Raw genomic sequence first — 25,225 nt, 5'->3', positions numbered from 1 at the left:
CTCCAAATATTTAACTATAAAAGTGTTATTTTGTCCCGATTACCGTAAAAAACACATCTTACATGTGGCTATATTTTCTCAAATGTAAAAACACACTTGGGTGGGGTGGGGGGGTGATCTAGAGATTTTAGTCTTACTCAAAGTTTAAATTAATAAATATTTCTTTTATTATTACTACAAGCAGTGGAAAATGTTTCTTAAACAAAAAATCAAATAAAAAGGATTGTAAGAAATCGGTTTTGGTATCGGAAAGTAGGTTCAAATTTTCTGATTTCTGATGCCCCCCCCAAAAAAAAACTCTGATTTTTCCGATTAACTGTCCCAACACTAGTAATAACCCCAAAGTATTAAATCTGAGGAAAGTATTGGTTACCAAAATGTATATATATTTTTCTCTAATATGTCTCCACTCGAACAACGCCTGGTAAATATAGCTAATTGGTAATAAAATAAACATTGGTTTTAGTATTCATTTATTTATATTTTATACATCTTTGAGCATCTCATTTGAACCTTTAATTAAAAAATTGATTTCATTATTTTTTATTTTGAAAAAAAAAAATTTTTTTTTTTTGTTAATTAAAAAAAATATACGCACACACACATGTATATCAATGAACGTTTTTACTCTTGAAAAAGCTCTCATAAGACGGGCGAAACGTTGAGCTTCTAAGTCTTTCTACCTCCATTTTTAAAACCTTATCGTCGGATTTTTACCCCTTTTTTATAATCATATATATATATATATATATATATATATATATATATATATATATATATATAGGGGTCCTAGAAAGTTGTCACAATGAAAGAAATAGGCCATTATTGAGGAGGACAAAAAATAAAGTGATTTAAAAAAAAAATTATTTTTGTAAATCTTACACAATAATATTATCGAACCCATTTACACATATTAGATCATGTAGAATTTGTATTTAAATCTAAGGTGTAACCGTGTTCCATAATATTAAGATATACTAAAAAAAAAAAGTCTTTGTTTTTGTTCTTGTTCTCAACACCAACATATTTCCACTTCTTGCGTTTTGACAGCCTTCTATAATCCCTTGATATATACATTATATGCAATGCTTCAAGCAAACTACACACACACACACACAGGAGCTGTCTAATTGGAGGAAGAATAGATGACATATTAAAGGAAGTTAACTTTTCACTGTCATTTTTATTCAATCTTTTGGATGAATCTATTTTTTAATAATCACTTTAGAACACAGGTTGACTGTTAAGGTCAAAATTTCAGTCAATCCGTGTAGGCTCTTCCTAATGTTTTTATAATTTTATTTGTAAAAGCACTACTCACATATTGAGCACTTTTGAAAAAAAAATATTGTTCTTTAGTTTGTATTACTTATGCACACACGCACATATATAGTATGTTTATTTATATAAACATTATTGGCTACATATGTGCATACATGTTTCTACTGCAATTCTTTTAGAGAATCAACGTCCTCAGCCCAGATTTAATTACAGTAGAAACATGTATGCATATATGTAGCCAATAACGTTTGTATAGATAAACATACTATAATTACATTCTGCTTGTCACTGAGCACTTTTTGATAAACATCAGAGTTTCAATGGATTTACATCTAGGAAACTGCAGCGATACAATTATTATATATATATATGTGTGTAATGTTCAGTTTTTTATAAAAGTAGTATATTCAATCAATTTTTATCAAAAATACATTTTTTGTGCCCCGAAAAATATAGTCTAGAGAATTACAGTCTGAAGTGTTTGATCCAGGCTGACACAGTTAAAAACAGCCACTTTATGGTCTTCCATGTCATGTGCAGATCTTGTCAGAACACATAAGGCCTTCCTCCTGCCATGTCTTCAATAAAGGGCATCACCAGTTACTAGAATCTTCTGACATGCATTCTACTGCAGCTGTGGTGTAGATAGGCAACTTGTTTTTTCATGATCCTCAGAACATAACATGGGTTAGTTGCTAACCATTTGATGGTTTTGTTATCAAAATTGGCATCTTTTGCTCATCCCAATATACACAGCAGCATGCACTGCAATCTTCCTTCTCAACTCGTCAGGCCGCTTATGTTTGTCTAATCTGTCATGAGTTTTGTGTTCCTTTGAAACTTGGTACGATCTGAAATGAAAATAATATTAATTAACATAACTTTCAAAAGCTTTGTAAACAATCTTCCTACAACTTACATCAAGTTATTTATTGGTTAAATCAAACAGTAAAAAAATGAAAGTGTACATTAATTTGCATAATATTTAATACTAGCATTTCTGGGTGATTGGAGGTGTATGTTGAGCAAAAAAAAAAAACGCAAAAAAAAAAAAAGGTCATTTTTTTTAACTTTGACTCCTATTATGACCCCTTAAAATTTATTGTTTTGGTCTCAAATCAAGTTATTAAGTTAGATCCATGTCCACAGAACCTATATCTAAAATTTCAAGTGTTTAGACCCAAAATTGGCGGAGGAGTTTGGTAGAGTTCTCAAAGGTCAAATCCTTGAATTTTGACCCATTAACAGCCAAATTCCTGGCCAAAACCGGATTACAAAGATTTTCCCAAATCTCAGTACCCTTCGAGTCTGTAAACTAAAAATTGACAGAGTTATTGCGTAGGAAAATGCACACACACACACACACGTTCACTTTTATATATATAATAGATAGATTATGTAACCTACTGCTTTGCAAATTTCGTTGTATGTAATACTTGAAAACATAATTGTAAATAATAGATTTTTCATGTATAATTTTATTATAAGCACAACCCACAATCTATCATGTTTATTCATCTATGCATATATATATATATATATATATATATATATATATATATATATATTAGCATGGATGCTCATCTTTGCCCGGGTGTTTGGAGTTGTATGCTGAGCAAAAAAAAAAAAAACGGTCAATTTTTTTAAACTATGACCCCTTAAAATTTATTGTTTTGGGCTCAAATTAAGTTATTAAGTTAGGTCCATGTCCAAGGAACCTATATCTAAAATTTTAAGTGTTTGGACCCCAAATTGTCGGAGGAGTTTGGTAGAGTTCTCAAAGGTCAAATCGTTGAACTTTGACCCCTTAACAGCCAAATTTCTGGCCGAAAACCGATCACATAGATTTTCCCAAATCTCAGTACCCTGTATATCAAATTTTGAGTCTGTAAGCTAAAAATTGACAGTTATTGCGAAGGAAAATGTACACAGACACACACACACACACACACACACACACACACACACACACACACACGCACACACGTTCACTTTTATAGATATACTAGCATGGGTGCCCAGCGTTACCTGGGTGTTTAGAGGTGTATGCTAAGAAAAAAAAAAAAAAAAAAAAAAACGGTCAATTTTTTTAACTTTGACCCCTATTATAACCCCTTAAAATTTATTGCTTTGGGCTCAAATCGAGTAAAGTTAGATCCATGTCCAAGAAACCTATATCTAAAATTTCGAGTGTTTAGACCCCAAATTGTCGGAGGAGTTTGGTAGAGTTCTCAAAGATCAAATCATTGAACTTTGCCTTCTTAACAGCCAAATTTCTAGCCGAAAACCGATCACATAGATTTTCCCAAATCTCAGTACCCTGTATATCAAATTTCGAGTCTGTAGACTAAACATTGACAAAGTTATTGCGTAGGGAAATATACACAGACACAAAGACAGACAGACACACACACACACACACACACACACACACACTTTTAGAGATATATAGATAGATAGATAGATAATCAGAGGTTAATATTTTCTGGAAGTAGAGTAACTGATGAAGTTTAATGAGGTTAATACAAAAGTGCTCAAAACCAAAGTAGGGCAAGGTATACTACCTGTTTGTTTTTATATAAGCAGTAACATGTTGCTACACAGTCATGAGCATTTTTCGGTCAGCTAGTTACTAGTTGCAAGAGAACTCTTTAGGCGTTACAGCTTATACGAAAGCAAAGTTTGCAATGAAAATATCAGGTCTTCAGTGTCATATTATATAATATAAACCTAAAGATCAACTCTCTGATCCTCATCTGGCATCAATTGAAATGGATGGCTCTCGTCTAGAGGAGGCTCCATGTTTTGATAAGCTTCTGGGATTGACCTTTACTTCTGACCTGAAATGATTAAAATCTGAAAATTGGAAGAGAAGCTGCATATACCTTATATGTATATATGCAGATTTTCTTCCAATTTCCGGTTTTTAATCATGTCAAATCACACTTCATTTCCTTTTGACAGATTGATTGTTATTTCTTCTGATGAGTTAAGGGCATAATATATTCACTGATTGATATAATAATTAAGTGATTGATTTTCTGCTACGAAACAGATACTGTCAAGAATTGTATAAGTCAACTGAATGAAATAAATGAATTATAAGATGGTCAACATCATGAAGTTTGGAATATAACTTTTTGTCATTTATTCTCTATATTGCTCTGTAATTACATTGAGCTTCTTAAATAAGGATTGGTATATATTATAAGAAAATATATTTCTACAGAAATATATATATATTTATCTGTCTCTATATATACATACATATCTATCTATCTATCTATCTATCTATCTATCTATCTATCTATCTCTCTCTCTCTCTATATATATATATATATAGAGAGAGAGAGAGAGAAAGAGAATAAATGACAAAAAGTTATATTCCAAAATTCATGATGTTGACCATTTTATAATTTATTCCTTTAATTCGACTGACTTATACAATTCTTGACAGTATCTGTTTCGTAGCACAAAATCAATCAATTAAGTGATTGATTTTGCGCTACGAAACAGATACTGTCAAGAATTGTATAAGTCAACTGAATGAAATAAATAAATTATAAGATGGTCAACATCATGAAGTTTGGAATATAACTTTTTTGTCATTTATTCTCTATATTGCTCTGTAATTACATTAAGCTTCTTAAATAAGGATTGATATTATAAGAAAATATATTTGTACAGAAATACATATATATATATATATATATATATAAATGTGTGTGTATGTATATATATATATATATATATATATATATATATAGAGAGAGAGAGAGAGAGAGAGAGAGAGAGAGAGAGAGAAATATATGCTTAATTATTGCTAAAAGATATCAAACCTAATTCAATTTCTTTATTGCTTTTATAACTAATATTTTGGTCAGTGAGACCTTCTTCAATTATGTTAAGTATTTTGAGCCAAACTTACAAATAACTGAAAGAGAGGAAAAATTATTTTCTGGAGAATTTTAAAAAGACACATTCTTATATTTTAGCACCAACATAATGACATTATAGTTCTTCATATGTTTGCGATCGTTTTAAAAAATGTTGTGTAATCAATTTAAAAAAAAAAATAAATAAATAAATCAGTTTATATTATTTCTATTATTCGAAATTGTTTCAATGACACAACTCTACTTTTGATGCACATTCATGACAAGGGTTGCTTTCTTTTAGTCTCACACTGTCAATATCTGTAGTAGAGAGATAAAACGTTCAGGTCATGAATGCATAAGATCAGTCATTATAACAATGCAGTTTGTAATCCCTTCTGATCCATTCGTATAGAACAAAAAAAAAAAAAAAAAAAAGAAGTCAAAATAGAAGACATTACTTTTGAAACGTCCCTCATATATTATATATACTGGCAGAGAGACCCGACGTTACCCGGAATTGAATGATCATCAACGAATATTTCACACTCCTATATTTTTGTCATCGAAATCGATGAAATAGCCTGGGAGGAAGCTTCATATGCCTCTATGCAGTAACTTAGTCCAAAATATATGTTATTTTACATTGTACACTAGATAATCTACTGTTTCTTTTATAAAATTATTTTATATAAACTTCTTTCCAGTTAACGAAAAAAAAAAAAAAAATTAAGAAATTTACATGTGAGGTGTGAACGAACAGACCACGTCATGCAAAAAAGAATAAAATAAAAACATGTAAATTTTTAAGTCTTATAAAATTCTTTGCAGTTAACGAAAAAATAAACATTAAGAAATTTATGCGCAGAGTTTTAACCTACAGGCCATGTCATGAAAAAAAAAAACATGCTATCAACTTACCCACAGTAGAATTTTCACAGCCCATTGTTCTATTATCGTTGTTATTAAGCGACGACATGGAAAAATGGCTTCACCGATGATAAATTAAAATAACGGTTTCAATTATCTGTAATTATCTGAGGGTATTCAGAGACAAGACTTAACTAAGATCACTCCCAGATTTATACACTAAATTTTAAAGAAAATCTGTTCAGCTGTTTCGGAGTCTATAAGGAACGAACTCACACAGACACACAAACCCATAGGCAAAGTTGCATTTATATAATTGTAGAGATATATAAAATCAATGTTTGTTCATGTGTTTCTATAAAAAAAAGGTTAGAGAATCTATATAAAATCTAAAAGTATATTCTTATGTGAAGTCTATTAAGGAAGACAATGGAAGTGTTCCTGAATCTTTTTGTTCACCCCTAAAAAAGGCTATGAAAGCATCACACCTATTAAAACTTAAAATATATCTTATTTTTATGGCATTTAAATCATATATATAAAATATTCTGAGGGAAGACAATGGAAGTGGTCCCAAATCTCTAACCTGTTACCATCTATCTGAAAAATATGTATGTTCCCCAAAAATATGTACGTTCCCCAAAAATATGTACGTTCCCCAAAAATATGTATGTTCTCCAAACCCTAAATGGACAAAACCTCTATAAAACATTCCTGTATGTATATCCGATTTTAATGAAATTTTAATCTTATGTATACAACACTAATTCAGAGTAAAGAGCTATTCCTTTGCATGTTACACCAAGGGAGGTAATTCAGTATATATTCAAGAAGACATTATTCATCAATCATCAGCTGTTTACTGAAGTATTAGTATTGTTTGTAAACAAGCAACACTTGTTTCTTTTCCAAGTGACTTTTATTATGAAAGTTATAGTTACAAAAAAAACAAAGTATGCCATCATTTTTTAAACCATAGGTGCTTGATTAACTAAATAAAATACTAATAATAATCTTCCTTTTTTTTCCCCCCTCTTCATTTCAGGTGCAGATGTGTAGCAGTTATCATTACATTTCACCTTGGATCAAATCTCTCATCTTTCCTGTTCGTAACCTGAAAGAATGGTGCCGAATATCAATCCGTCGAAGCCTTCGGCCTTGCATTGACGACAGTATTAAGCATTTGGAAATCCCCGTTGAACTCCGACATTTTTTATCATTCAGAGATCTATTTGACACACGATGAGTTGATAAGAGTTTAAAAAATTGTATTTTATATATATATATATATATATATATATATATATATATATAAAGATGCTTAGGTTTTATTTCCTATTCTTTTGCTATCAGTTTTGCAAAATATCCAAGACAATCGTGAATATTTATTCAACTGATTTTGTTCCCTTGACAATTTTTGTAAGTCTTTTGAGCAAATTGATTGGACGAATAAACGCAGCATATCTGTGAACATTTCTAACCAGTATGTTGTTTTATAAGGTTGAATAAAAGTATTAAATTTGGAAAAAAAAAATCTATGTATCTTTTATCTATATTATTTTTCTCTTTGTCTGCCCCTTTGTCTATTCCACTTGTTTTTGAAAACTACTGAGCCGATCTGACTGAAATTTTGTATAGACATGTATTATGATAAGATGCAGCAAACTAAGTATTCTGGTATCTGTTTGATTCATAGTTAGGAATTAATAAGGATTAGTATTTAATGCAAAAATGAGCAGAGATTCAACCATATTAAACCATCAACTTGGCACAAAGTACTCAATCTAAGCCAACAGGCTATAACTTTTGCACGATTTTAATGGGCTAAAAAGTATAGTTTGTTTATGTTTCTGAATTTTTGAAATGAGGATTGATAATTTGTTTTACATAAATTATTTGGACTACTGTTCTCATCTTGAGTGTATTTCTCACAACGTTTTGGTCGATGTAAACTTTGACCTTCTTCAAATGTATTTTATTAAACCTAGGGGAAACTTTCTCTCGAATTCGGAAATCTGCATGGAATTGTAAATGGAACCCTTATTTAATCCACAGGGGTAGCCTGCTTTCATTCCATCAGCCTTAGCATCTTAATTAATTCACAATTGTATTCTTAGTATTACCCACATCGAGGATTGAATCTTTAATCTCCAGAAGAGAACTGAATTTTACTGAGTACTTTATCTATTATGTCACAGGCTCATAATTAAATGAGGATCGATTATTATTTATTTATTTTTTTTTTTACATAGGCATCACCACTTATCAAGACAAAGAGGCCACTCGAGGATAAGGGTTAAAGAGTGCACAGTAGAAATTGGGCAATATAGTAATCGTCAGTAATGGAAATTCGGTAACTTTGTTAACTTATATGGAACGGCTCATCAAAAACTTGTTTACGTTAGACTTGAAGACAACCATATTGTAGTCAGCCGGAAAGCAGGAAAATGGAAGACAATTCCATAGGCGTGCAGCTCTAAGAATGAATGGAAATCTACGTCTAGGTTTAGGCACAGATAAAGAATGAGGGAAATTATTGAAAGTGTTTTTTGCTAGACGGGTGTTTCTTGTGAAAGTTTGGCAAGGGGAGACCATAGATTGGAGCTCAGTCAAGAACTTACCATGAAAATAACGATAAAGCAGAGACAAACTCGCAACATCTCTTTTGTGAGAAAGAGGTTGCAGGGAAGAGAAAAGAACATCCTCTATGGATCTTTGCATGCGGATTCCCATTAATGAAAACAACACAACGCGTACACTTGGTTTACTGGGATCTTATTTTATTCTCGTGCCATTATCTACAATACAAGTCTGTCACCGCCAAGGGATGTTACTCTAGCGGTGTAACCTGAGATTAGTTCCTCATGCAGCATCTTCCCCCTTTTAAAAACAACAACAAAGAAAGAAGATCCACTAACAAAAACACAAAATAACTAAAATACAAAAACAAAACAATGCTTTGTCCTTGTGACCTAGGCCTTGACTGGGCTAACTACCCTCCGGCCTAACAGGGATTATTTTGTCCTTTTCACTTGGACTCAATTAGTTCATATAGTTTTTGAATCTAGCTTGGTTCCTTACTAGTCTCCCTGAATGTGTCATCCTCATTCCTTCAGTATTTTGGTTTGCTGGGGATGGTGTCACCGGCTTCATTCCTTCTCTTCTATTAATTTCGAGCCGAGGTGTTTGTGAATTACAAACCCCTTCTGTACTTGGCAGTTCAGTTATTGGTGCCTCCTCGCTAGGCCTTTGGTATGGCTGAGGGATCAATGATGGTGATGGGAGTGCTTCTGCTGTTTTTTTTAAATCCACCCTATTACGTCGGAGCAACTCCCCATCAACTTTAACATGGTATGACCTCTCCAAGATGTGAACAGTAGTCTGAATCATTCAAATTTACTCTTTGAAATTTGATTACATAATTGGATTTGAGATTTTAGTTTAGTAAGAGACAACCTCAGAGTAATCCTGCATTTACTTAAAACCGATTTATGTTATGTCCATGAATAATCACCATATATTTATTTACTTAAAACCGATTTATGTTATGTCCATGAATAATCACCATATATTTATTTACTTAAAACCGATTTATGTTATGTCCATGAATAATCACCATATATTTATTTACTTAAAACCGATTTATGTTATGCCCATGAATAATCACCATATATTTATTTACTTAAAACCGATTTATGTTATGTCCATGAATAATCACCATATATTTATTTACTTAAAACCGATTTATGTTATGTCCATGAATAATCACCATATATTTATTTACTTAAAACCGATTTATGTTATGTCCATGAATAATCACCATATATTTATTTACTTAAAACCGATTTATGTTATGCCCATGAATAATCACCATATATTTATTTACTTAAAACCGATTTATGTTATGTCCATTAATAATCACCATATATTTATTTACTTAAAACCGATTTATGTTATGTCCATGAATAATCACCATATATTTATTTACTTAAAACCGATTTATGTTATGTCCATGAATAATCACCATATATTTATTTACTTAAAACCGATTTATGTTATGTCCATTAATAATCACCATATATTTATTTACTTAAAACCGATTTATGTTATGTCCATGAATAATCACCATATATTTATTTACTTAAAACCGATTTATGTTATGTCCATTAATAATCACCATATATTTATTTACTTAAAACCGATTTATGTTATGTCCATTAATAATCACCATATATTTATTTACTTAAAACCGATTTATGTTATGTCCATTAATAATCACCATATATTTATTTACTTAAAACCGATTTATGTTATGTCCATGAATAATCACCATATATTTATTTACTTAAAACCGATTTATGTTATGTCCATGAATAATCACCATATATTTATTTACTTAAAACCGATTTATGTTATGTCCATGAATAATCACCATATATTTATTTACTTAAAACCGATTTATGTTATGTCCATTAATAATCACCATATATTTATTTACTTAAAACCGATTTATGTTATGTCCATGAATAATCACCATATATTTATTTACTTAAAACCGATTTATGTTATGCCCATGAATAATCACCATATATTTATTTACTTAAAACCGATTTATGTTATGTCCATTAATAATCACCATATATTTATTTACTTAAAACCGATTTATGTTATGTCCATGAATAATCACCATATATTTATTTACTTAAAACCGATTTATGTTATGTCCATTAATAATCACCATATATTTATTTACTTAAAACCGATTTATGTTATGTCCATTAATAATCACCATATATTTATTTACTTAAAACCGATTTATGTTATGTCCATGAATAATCACCATATATTTATTTACTTAAAACCGATTTATGTTATGTCCATGAATAATCACCATATATTTATTTACTTAAAACCGATTTATGTTATGTCCATGAATAATCACCATATATTTATTTACTTAAAACCGATTTATGTTATGTCCATTAATAATCACCATATATTTATTTACTTAAAACCGATTTATGTTATGTCCATGAATAATCACCATATATTTATTTACTTAAAACCGATTTATGTTATGTCCATTAATAATCACCATATATTTATTTACTTAAAACCGATTTATGTTATGTCCATGAATAATCACCATATATTTATTTACTTAAAACCGATTTATGTTATGTCCATTAATAATCACCATATATTTATTTACTTAAAACCGATTTATGTTATGTCCATGAATAATCACCATATATTTATTTACTTAAAACCGATTTATGTTATGTCCATGAATAATCACCATATATTTATTTACTTAAAACCGATTTATGTTATGTCCATGAATAATCACCATATATTTATTTACTTAAAACCGATTTATGTTATGTCCATTAATAATCACCATATATTTATTTACTTAAAACCGATTTATGTTATGTCCATGAATAATCACCATATATTTATTTACTTAAAACCGATTTATGTTATGTCCATGAATAATCACCATATATTTATTTACTTAAAACCGATTTATGTTATGTCCATGAATAATCACCATATATTTATTTACTTAAAACCGATTTATGTTATGCCCATGAATAATCACCATATATTTATTTACTTAAAACCGATTTATGTTATGTCCATGAATAATCACCATATATTTATTTACTTAAAACCGATTTATGTTATGTCCATGAATAATCACCATATATTTATTTACTTAAAACCGATTTATGTTATGTCCATGAATAATCACCATATATTTATTTACTTAAAACCGATTTATGTTATGCCCATGAATAATCACCATATATTTATTTACTTAAAACCGATTTATGTTATGTCCATTAATAATCACCATATATTTATTTACTTAAAACCGATTTATGTTGTGTCCATGAATAATCACCATATATTTATTTACTTAAAACCGATTTATGTTATGTCCATGAATAATCACCATATATTTATTTACTTAAAACCGATTTATGTTATGTCCATTAATAATCACCATATATTTATTTACTTAAAACCGATTTATGTTATGTCCATGAATAATCACCATATATTTATTTACTTAAAACCGATTTATGTTATGTCCATTAATAATCACCATATATTTATTTACTTAAAACCGATTTATGTTATGTCCATGAATAATCACCATATATTTATTTACTTAAAACCGATTTATGTTATGTCCATTAATAATCACCATATATTTATTTACTTAAAACCGATTTATGTTATGTCCATGAATAATCACCATATATTTATTTACTTAAAACCGATTTATGTTATGTCCATGAATAATCACCATATATTTATTTACTTAAAACCGATTTATGTTATGTCCATGAATAATCACCATATATTTATTTACTTAAAACCGATTTATGTTATGTCCATTAATAATCACCATATATTTATTTACTTAAAACCGATTTATGTTATGTCCATGAATAATCACCATATATTTATTTACTTAAAACCGATTTATGTTATGTCCATTAATAATCACCATATATTTATTTACTTAAAACCGATTTATGTTATGTCCATGAATAATCACCATATATTTATTTACTTAAAACCGATTTATGTTATGTCCATTAATAATCACCATATATTTATTTACTTAAAACCGATTTATGTTATGTCCATGAATAATCACCATATATTTATTTACTTAAAACCGATTTATGTTATGTCCATTAATAATCACCATATATTTATTTACTTAAAACCGATTTATGTTATGTCCATGAATAATCACCATATATTTATTTACTTAAAACCGATTTATGTTATGTCCATTAATAATCACCATATATTTATTTACTTAAAACCGATTTATGTTATGTCCATGAATAATCACCATATATTTATTTACTTAAAACCGATTTATGTTATGTCCATGAATAATCACCATATATTTATTTACTTAAAACCGATTTATGTTATGTCCATGAATAATCACCATATATTTATTTACTTAAAACCGATTTATGTTATGTCCATGAATAATCACCATATATTTATTTACTTAAAACCGATTTATGTTATGTCCATTAATAATCACCATATATTTATTTACTTAAAACCGATTTATGTTATGTCCATTAATAATCACCATATATTTATTTACTTAAAACCGATTTATGTTATGTCCATGAATAATCACCATATATTTATTTACTTAAAACCGATTTATGTTATGTCCATTAATAATCACCATATATTTATTTACTTAAAACCGATTTATGTTATGTCCATGAATAATCACCATATATTTATTTACTTAAAACCGATTTATGTTATGTCCATGAATAATCACCATATATTTATTTACTTAAAACCGATTTATGTTATGTCAATTAATAATCACCATATATTTATTTACTTAAAACCGATTTATGTTATGTCCATTAATAATCACCATATATTTATTTACTTAAAACCGATTTATGTTATGTCCATGAATAATCACCATATATTTATTTACTTAAAACCGATTTATGTTATGTCCATTAATAATCACCATATATTTATTTACTTAAAACCGATTTATGTTATGTCCATGAATAATCACCATATATTTATTTACTTAAAACCGATTTATGTTATGTCCATGAATAATCACCATATATTTATTTACTTAAAACCGATTTATGTTATGTCCATGAATAATCACCATATATTTATTTACTTAAAACCGATTTATGTTATGTCCATGAATAATCACCATATATTTATTTACTTAAAACCGATTTATGTTATGCCCATGAATAATCACCATATATTTATTTACTTAAAACCGATTTATGTTATGTCCATGAATAATCACCATATATTTATTTACTTAAAACCGATTTATGTTATGTCCATGAATAATCACCATATATTTATTTACTTAAAACCGATTTATGTTATGTCCATGAATAATCACCATATATTTATTTACTTAAAACCGATTTATGTTATGCCCATGAATAATCACCATATATTTATTTACTTAAAACCGATTTATGTTATGTCCATTAATAATCACCATATATTTATTTACTTAAAACCGATTTATGTTATGTCCATGAATAATCACCATATATTTATTTACTTAAAACCGATTTATGTTATGTCCATGAATAATCACCATATATTTATTTACTTAAAACCGATTTATGTTATGTCCATTAATAATCACCATATATTTATTTACTTAAAACCGATTTATGTTATGTCCATGAATAATCACCATATATTTATTTACTTAAAACCGATTTATGTTATGTCCATTAATAATCACCATATATTTATTTACTTAAAACCGATTTATGTTATGTCCATTAATAATCACCATATATTTATTTACTTAAAACCGATTTATGTTATGTCCATTAATAATCACCATATATTTATTTACTTAAAACCGATTTATGTTATGTCCATGAATAATCACCATATATTTATTTACTTAAAACCGATTTATGTTATGTCCATGAATAATCACCATATATTTATTTACTTAAAACCGATTTATGTTATGTCCATGAATAATCACCATATATTTATTTACTTAAAACCGATTTATGTTATGTCCATGAATAATCACCATATATTTATTTACTTAAAACCGATTTATGTTATGTCCATGAATAATCACCATATATTTATTTACTTAAAACCAATTTATGTTATGCCCATGAATAATCACCATATATTTATTTACTTAAAACCGATTTATGTTATGTCCATTAATAATCACCATATATTTATTTACTTAAAACCGATTTATGTTATGTCCATGAATAATCACCATATATTTATTTACTTAAAACCGATTTATGTTATGTCCATTAATAATCACCATATATTTATTTACTTAAAACCGATTTATGTTATGTCCATTAATAATCACCATATATTTATTTACTTAAAACCGATTTATGTTATGTCCATGAATAATCACCATATATTTATTTACTTAAAACCGATTTATGTTATGTCCATGAATAATCACCATATATTTATTTACTTAAAACCGATTTATGTTATGTCCATGAATAATCACCATATATTTATTTACTTAAAACCGATTTATGTTATGTCCATTAATAATCACCATATATTTATTTACTTAAAACCGATTTATGTTATGTCCATGAATAATCACCATATATTTATTTACTTAAAACCGATTTATGTTATGTCCATTAATAATCACCATATATTTATTTACTTAAAACCGATTTATGTTATGTCCATGAATAATCACCATATATTTATTTACTTAAAACCGATTTATGTTATGTCCATTAATAATCACCATATATTTATTTACTTAAAACCGATTTATGTTATGTCCATGAATAATCACCATATATTTATTTACTTAAAACCGATTTATGTTATGTCCATGAATAATCACCATATATTTATTTACTTAAAACCGATTTATGTTATGTCCATGAATAATCACCATATATTTATTTACTTAAAACCGATTTATGTTATGTCCATTAATAATCACCATATATTTATTTACTTAAAACCGATTTATGTTATGTCCATGAATAATCACCATATATTTATTTACTTAAAACCGATTTATGTTATGTCCATTAATAATCACCATATATTTATTTACTTAAAACCGATTTATGTTATGTCCATGAATAATCACCATATATTTATTTACTTAAAACCGATTTATGTTATGTCCATGAATAATCACCATATATTTATTTACTTAAAACCGATTTATGTTATGCCCATGAATAATCACCATATATTTATTTACTTAAAACCGATTTATGTTATGTCCATGAATAATCACCATATATTTATTTACTTAAAACCGATTTATGTTATGTCCATGAATAATCACCATATATTTATTTACTTAAAACCGATTTATGTTATGTCCATGAATAATCACCATATATTTATTTACTTAAAACCGATTTATGTTATGCCCATGAATAATCACCATATATTTATTTACTTAAAACCGATTTATGTTATGTCCATTAATAATCACCATATATTTATTTACTTAAAACCGATTTATGTTATGTCCATGAATAATCACCATATATTTATTTACTTAAAACCGATTTATGTTATGTCCATGAATAATCACCATATATTTATTTACTTAAAACCGATTTATGTTATGTCCATTAATAATCACCATATATTTATTTACTTAAAACCGATTTATGTTATGTCCATGAATAATCACCATATATTTATTTACTTAAAACCGATTTATGTTATGTCCATTAATAATCACCATATATTTATTTACTTAAAACCGATTTATGTTATGTCCATGAATAATCACCATATATTTATTTACTTAAAACCGATTTATGTTATGTCCATTAATAATCACCATATATTTATTTACTTAAAACCGATTTATGTTATGTCCATGAATAATCACCATATATTTATTTACTTAAAACCGATTTATGTTATGCCCATGAATAATCACCATATATTTATTTACTTAAAACCGATTTATGTTATGTCCATTAATAATCACCATATATTTATTTACTTAAAACCGATTTATGTTATGTCCATGAATAATCACCATATATTTATTTACTTAAAACCGATTTATGTTATGTCCATGAATAATCACCATATATTTATTTACTTAAAACCGATTTATGTTATGTCCATTAATAATCACCATATATTTATTTACTTAAAACCGATTTATGTTATGTCCATGAATAATCACCATATATTTATTTACTTAAAACCGATTTATGTTATGTCCATTAATAATCACCATATATTTATTTACTTAAAACCGATTTATGTTATGTCCATTAATAATCACCATATATTTATTTACTTAAAACCGATTTATGTTATGTCCATTAATAATCACCATATATTTATTTACTTAAAACCGATTTATGTTATGTCCATGAATAATCACCATATATTTATTTACTTAAAACCGATTTATGTTATGTCCATGAATAATCACCATATATTTATTTACTTAAAACCGATTTATGTTATGTCCATGAATAATCACCATATATTTATTTACTTAAAACCGATTTATGTTATGTCCATGAATAATCACCATATATTTATTTACTTAAAACCGATTTATGTTATGTCCATGAATAATCACCATATATTTATTTACTTAAAACCGATTTATGTTATGCCCATGAATAATCACCATATATTTATTTACTTAAAACCGATTTATGTTATGTCCATTAATAATCACCATATATTTATTTACTTAAAACCGATTTATGTTATGTCCATGAATAATCACCATATATTTATTTACTTAAAACCGATTTATGTTATGTCCATTAATAATCACCATATATTTATTTACTTAAAACCGATTTATGTTATGTCCATTAATAATCACCATATATTTATTTACTTAAAACCGATTTATGTTATGTCCATGAATAATCACCATATATTTATTTACTTAAAACCGATTTATGTTATGTCCATGAATAATCACCATATATTTATTTACTTAAAACCGATTTATGTTATGTCCATGAATAATCACCATATATTTATTTACTTAAAACCGATTTATGTTATGTCCATTAATAATCACCATATATTTATTTACTTAAAACCGATTTATGTTATGTCCATGAATAATCACCATATATTTATTTACTTAAAACCGATTTATGTTATGTCCATTAATAATCACCATATATTTATTTACTTAAAACCGATTTATGTTATGTCCATGAATAATCACCATATATTTATTTACTTAAAACCGATTTATGTTATGTCCATTAATAATCACCATATATTTATTTACTTAAAACCGATTTATGTTATGTCCATGAATAATCACCATATATTTATTTACTTAAAACCGATTTATGTTATGTCCATTAATAATCACCATATATTTATTTACTTAAAACCGATTTATGTTATGTCCATGAATAATCACCATATATTTATTTACTTAAAACCGATTTATGTTATGTCCATTAATAATCACCATATATTTATTTACTTAAAACCGATTTATGTTATGTCCATGAATAATCACCATATATTTATTTACTTAAAACCGATTTATGTTATGTCCATTAATAATCACCATATATTTATTTACTTAAAACCGATTTATGTTATGTCCATGAATAATCACCATATATTTATTTACTTAAAACCGATTTATGTTATGTCCATGAATAATCACCATATATTTATTTACTTAAAACCGATTTATGTTATGCCCATGAATAATCACCATATATTTATTTACTTAAAACCGATTTATGTTATGTCCATGAATAATCACCATATATTTATTTACTTAAAACCGATTTATGTTATGTCCATGAATAATCACCATATATTTATTTACTTAAAACCGATTTATGTTATGTCCATGAATAATCACCATATATTTATTTACTTAAAACCGATTTATGTTATGCCCATGAATAATCACCATATATTTATTTACTTAAAACCGATTTATGTTATGTCCATTAATAATCACCATATATTTATTTACTTAAAACCGATTTATGTTATGTCCATGAATAATCACCATATATTTATTTACTTAAAACCGATTTATGTTATGTCCATGAATAATCACCATATATTTATTTACTTAAAACCGATTTATGTTATGTCCATTAATAATCACCATATATTTATTTACTTAAAACCGATTTATGTTATGTCCATGAATAATCACCATATATTTATTTACTTAAAACCGATTTATGTTATGTCCATTAATAATCACCATATATTTATTTACTTAAAACCGATTTATGTTATGTCCATGAATAATCACCATATATTTATTTACTTAAAACCGATTTATGTTATGTCCATTAATAATCACCATATATTTATTTACTTAAAACCGATTTATGTTATGTCCATGAATAATCACCATATATTTATTTACTTAAAACCGATTTATGTTATGTCCATGAATAATCACCATATATTTATTTACTTAAAACCGATTTATGTTATGTCCATGAATAATCACCATATATTTATTTACTTAAAACCGATTTATGTTATGTCCATTAATAATCACCATATATTTATTTACTTAAAACCGATTTATGTTATGTCCATGAATAATCACCATATATTTATTTACTTAAAACCGATTTATGTTATGTCCATTAATAATCACCATATATTTATTTACTTAAAACCGATTTATGTTATGTCCATGAATAATCACCATATATTTATTTACTTAAAACCGATTTATGTTATGTCCATTAATAATCACCATATATTTATTTACTTAAAACCGATTTATGTTATGTCCATGAATAATCACCATATATTTATTTACTTAAAACCGATTTATGTTATGTCCATTAATAATCACCATATATTTATTTACTTAAAACCGATTTATGTTATGTCCATGAATAATCACCATATATTTATTTACTTAAAACCGATTTATGTTATGTCCATTAATAATCACCATATATTTATTTACTTAAAACCGATTTATGTTATGTCCATGAATAATCACCATATATTTATTTACTTAAAACCGATTTATGTTATGTCCATTAATAATCACCATATATTTATTTACTTAAAACCGATTTATGTTATGTCCATGAATAATCACCATATATTTATTTACTTAAAACCGATTTATGTTATGTCCATTAATAATCACCATATATTTATTTACTTAAAACCGATTTATGTTATGTCCATGAATAATCACCATATATTTATTTACTTAAAACCGATTTATGTTATGTCCATTAATAATCACCATATATTTATTTACTTAAAACCGATTTATGTTATGTCCATGAATAATCACCATATATTTATTTACTTAAAACCGATTTATGTTATGTCCATGAATAATCACCATATATTTATTTACTTAAAACCGATTTATGTTATGTCCATGAATAATCACCATATATTTATTTACTTAAAACCGATTTATGTTATGTCCATGAATAATCACCATATATTTATTTACTTAAAACAAATTTATGTTATGTCCATTAATAATCACCATATATTTATTTACTTAAAACCGATTTATGTTATGTCCATTAATAATCACCATATATTTATTTACTTAAAACCGATTTATGTTATGTCCATGAATAATCACCATATATTTATTTACTTAAAACCGATTTATGTTATGTCCATTAATAATCACCATATATTTATTTACTTAAAACCGATTTATGTTATGTCCATGAATAATCACCATATATTTATTTACTTAAAACCGATTTATGTTATGTCCATGAATAATCACCATATATTTATTTACTTAAAACCGATTTATGTTATGTCCATTAATAATCACCATATATTTATTTACTTAAAACCGATTTATGTTATGTCCATTAATAATCACCATATATTTATTTACTTAAAACCGATTTATGTTATGTCCATGAATAATCACCATATATTTATTTACTTAAAACCGATTTATGTTATGTCCATTAATAATCACCATATATTTATTTACTTAAAACCGATTTATGTTATGTCCATGAATAATCACCATATATTTATTTACTTAAAACCGATTTATGTTATGTCCATGAATAATCACCATATATTTATTTACTTAAAACCGATTTATGTTATGTCCATGAATAATCACCATATATTTATTTACTTAAAACCGATTTATGTTATGTCCATTAATAATCACCATATATTTATTTACTTAAAACCGATTTATGTTATGTCCATGAATAATCACCATATATTTATTTACTTAAAACCGATTTATGTTATGTCCATTAATAATCACCATATATTTATTTACTTAAAACCGATTTATGTTATGTCCATGAATAATCACCATATATTTATTTACTTAAAACCGATTTATGTTATGTCCATTAATAATCACCATATATTTATTTACTTAAAACCGATTTATGTTATGTCCATGAATAATCACCATATATTTATTTACTTAAAACCGATTTATGTTATGTCCATTAATAATCACCATATATTTATTTACTTAAAACCGATTTATGTTATGTCCATGAATAATCACCATATATTTATTTACTTAAAACCGATTTATGTTATGTCCATTAATAATCACCATATATTTATTTACTTAAAACCGATTTATGTTATGTCCATGAATAATCACCATATATTTATTTACTTAAAACCGATTTATGTTATGTCCATTAATAATCACCATATATTTATTTACTTAAAACCGATTTATGTTATGTCCATGAATAATCACCATATATTTATTTACTTAAAACCGATTTATGTTATGTCCATGAATAATCACCATATATTTATTTACTTAAAACCGATTTATGTTATGTCCATGAATAATCACCATATATTTATTTACTTAAAACCGATTTATGTTATGTCCATTAATAATCACCATATATTTATTTACTTAAAACCGATTTATGTTATGTCCATGAATAATCACCATATATTTATTTACTTAAAACCGATTTATGTTATGTCCATGAATAATCACCATATATTTATTTACTTAAAACCGATTTATGTTATGTCCATGAATAATCACCATATATTTATTTACTTAAAACCGATTTATGTTATGTCCATGAATAATCACCATATATTTATTTACTTAAAACCGATTTATGTTATGTCCATTAATAATCACCATATATTTATTTACTTAAAACCGATTTATGTTATGTCCATTAATAATCACCATATATTTATTTACTTAAAACCGATTTATGTTATGTCCATGAATAATCACCATATATTTATTTACTTAAAACCGATTTATGTTATGTCCATTAATAATCACCATATATTTATTTACTTAAAACCGATTTATGTTATGTCCATGAATAATCACCATATATTTATTTACTTAAAACCGATTTATGTTATGTCCATGAATAATCACCATATATTTATTTACTTAAAACCGATTTATGTTATGTCCATTAATAATCACCATATATTTATTTACTTAAAACCGATTTATGTTATGTCCATTAATAATCACCATATATTTATTTACTTAAAACCGATTTATGTTATGTCCATGAATAATCACCATATATTTATTTACTTAAAACCGATTTAGTTTATGTCCATTAATAATCACCATATATTTATTTACTTAAAACCGATTTATGTTATGTCCATGAATAATCACCATATATTTATTTACTTAAAACCGATTTATGTTATGTCCATGAATAATCACCATATATTTATTTACTTAAAACCGATTTATGTTATGTCCATGAATAATCACCATATATTTATTTACTTAAAACCGATTTATGTTATGTCCATTAATAATCACCATATATTTATTTACTTAAAACCGATTTATGTTATGTCCATGAGTAATCACCATATATTTATTTACTCAAAACCGATTTATGTTATGTCCATTAATAATCACCATATATTTATTTACTTAAAACCGATTTATGTTATGTCCATTAATAATCACCATATATTTATTTACTTAAAACCGATTTATGTTATGTCCATGAATAATCACCATATATTTATTTACTTAAAACCGATTTATGTTATGTCCATTAATAATCACCATATATTTATTTACTTAAAACCGATTTATGTTATGTCCATTAATAATCACCATATATTTATTTACTTAAAACCGATTTATGTTATGTCCATGAATAATCACCATATATTTATTTACTTAAAACCGATTTATGTTATGTCCATTAATAATCACCATATATTTATTTACTTAAAACCGATTTATGTTATGTCCATGAATAATCACCATATATTTATTTACTTAAAACCGATTTATGTTATGTCCATGAATAATCACCATATATTTATTTACTTAAAACCGATTTATGTTATGTCCATTAATAATCACCATATATTTATTTACTTAAAACCGATTTATGTTATGTCCATGAATAATCACCATATATTTATTTACTTAAAACCGATTTATGTTATGTCCATTAATAATCACCATATATTTATTTACTTAAAACCGATTTATGTTATGTCCATTAATAATCACCATATATTTATTTACTTAAAACCGATTTATGTTATGTCCATTAATAATCACCATATATTTATTTACTTAAAACCGATTTATGTTATGTCCATGAATAATCACCATATATTTATTTACTTAAAACCGATTTATGTTATGTCCATTAATAATCACCATATATTTATTTACTTAAAACCGATTTATGTTATGTCTATGAATAATCACCATATATTTATTTACTTAAAACCGATTTATGTTATGTCCATGAATAATCACCATATATTTATTTACTTAAAACCGATTTATGTTATGTCCATTAATAATCACCATATATTTATTTACTTAAAACCGATTTATGTTATGTCCATGAATAATCACCATATATTTATTTACTTAAAACCGATTTATGTTATGTCCATTAATAATCACCATATATTTATTTACTTAAAACCGATTTATGTTATGTCCATGAATAATCACCATATATTTATTTACTTAAAACCGATTTATGTTATGTCCATGAATAATCACCATATATTTATTTACTTAAAACCGATTTATGTTATGTCCATTAATAATCACCATATATTTATTTACTTAAAACCGATTTATGTTATGTCCATGAATAATCACCATATATTTATTTACTTAAAACCGATTTATGTTATGTCCATTAATAATCACCATATATTTATTTACTTAAAACCGATTTATGTTATGTCCATGAGTAATCACCATATATTTATTTACTCAAAACCGATTTATGTTATGTCCATTAATAATCACCATATATTTATTTACTTAAAACCGATTTATGTTATGTCCATTAATAATCACCATATATTTATTTACTTAAAACCGATTTATGTTATGTCCATGAATAATCACCATATATTTATTTACTTAAAACCGATTTATGTTATGTCCATTAATAATCACCATATATTTATTTACTTAAAACCGATTTATGTTATGTCCATTAATAATCACCATATATTTATTTACTTAAAACCGATTTATGTTATGTCCATGAATAATCACCATATATTTATTTACTTAAAACCGATTTATGTTATGTCCATTAATAATCACCATATATTTATTTACTTAAAACCGATTTATGTTATGTCCATGAATAATCACCATATATTTATTTACTTAAAACCGATTTATGTTATGTCCATGAATAATCACCATATATTTATTTACTTAAAACCGATTTATGTTATGTCCATGAATAATCACCATATATTTATTTACTTAAAACCGATTTATGTTATGTCCATGAATAATCACCATATATTTATTTACTTAAAACCGATTTATGTTATGTCCATGAATAATCACCATATATTTATTTACTTAAAACCGATTTATGTTATGTCCATGAATAATCACCATATATTTATTTACTTAAAACCGATTTATGTTATGTCCATTAATAATCACCATATATTTATTTACTTAAAACCGATTTATGTTATGTCCATGAATAATCACCATATATTTATTTACTTAAAACCGATTTATGTTATGTCCATGAATAATCACCATATATTTATTTACTTAAAACCGATTTATGTTATGTCCATTAATAATCACCATATATTTATTTACTTAAAACCGATTTATGTTATGTCCATGAATAATCACCATATATTTATTTACTTAAAACCGATTTATGTTATGTCCATTAATAATCACCATATATTTATTTACTTAAAACCGATTTATGTTATGTCCATGAATAATCACCATATATTTATTTACTTAAAACCGATTTATGTTATGTCCATTAATAATCACCATATATTTATTTACTTAAAACCGATTTATGTTATGTCCATGAATAATCACCATATATTTATTTACTTAAAACCGATTTATGTTATGTCCATTAATAATCACCATATAATCTGTATCTCTCTGTTTTACAGCAATGTTTATAGCTGCTCCTTGAAAAATGTCCGTACATTACTGAGTATTTCAATTTCTATCTTTAATTAGTTTTACTGCTTTATAGCTAGTACAGATCAAGTGTACTGCTCATTAGCCTTGGTGTGCAATCACCTAGAAATGATTTCTTGGTAAAAAAAAATACTGGTCCCTATCACATCACTAGATTTGCATCAGGAAGTGT

At 26.3% G+C, this 25,225-nt stretch overlaps 2 protein-coding genes across 4 annotated transcripts in view; one reads left to right on the top strand and one right to left on the bottom strand.

Moving 5' to 3' along the window:
• LOC145284512 (uncharacterized) overlaps nucleotides 1-7,560 on the top strand; it is a 113,617-nt gene extending 106,057 nt beyond the window's left edge. For all 3 annotated transcript variants that reach the window (XM_080133397.1, XM_080133398.1, XM_080133399.1), the window contains one exon: nucleotides 7,072-7,560. In XM_080133397.1, the coding sequence (XP_079989523.1) occupies nucleotides 7,072-7,272 (201 nt within the window). In that variant the 3' untranslated portion in view covers nucleotides 7,273-7,560. The remainder of the gene's footprint in view (nucleotides 1-7,071) is intronic.
• The window catches only part of LOC145284514 (uncharacterized), an 85,625-nt gene continuing 60,856 nt past the window's right edge, over nucleotides 457-25,225 (bottom strand). Inside the window, exon 2 of the mRNA XM_080133401.1 lies at nucleotides 457-2,132. The gene's annotated coding sequence lies outside the window, so the exon portion shown is untranslated. The remainder of the gene's footprint in view (nucleotides 2,133-25,225) is intronic.

Source organism: Euprymna scolopes, chromosome 9 (assembly GCF_053919585.1).
Source record: "Euprymna scolopes isolate OS-2025 chromosome 9, ASM5391958v1, whole genome shotgun sequence".
In the NCBI taxonomy this organism is placed as follows: Eukaryota; Metazoa; Mollusca; class Cephalopoda; order Sepiida; family Sepiolidae; genus Euprymna; species Euprymna scolopes.
The sequence above is the reverse complement of the archived record's forward strand: the minus strand, read 5'-3'. Positions and strand labels throughout refer to the sequence as shown.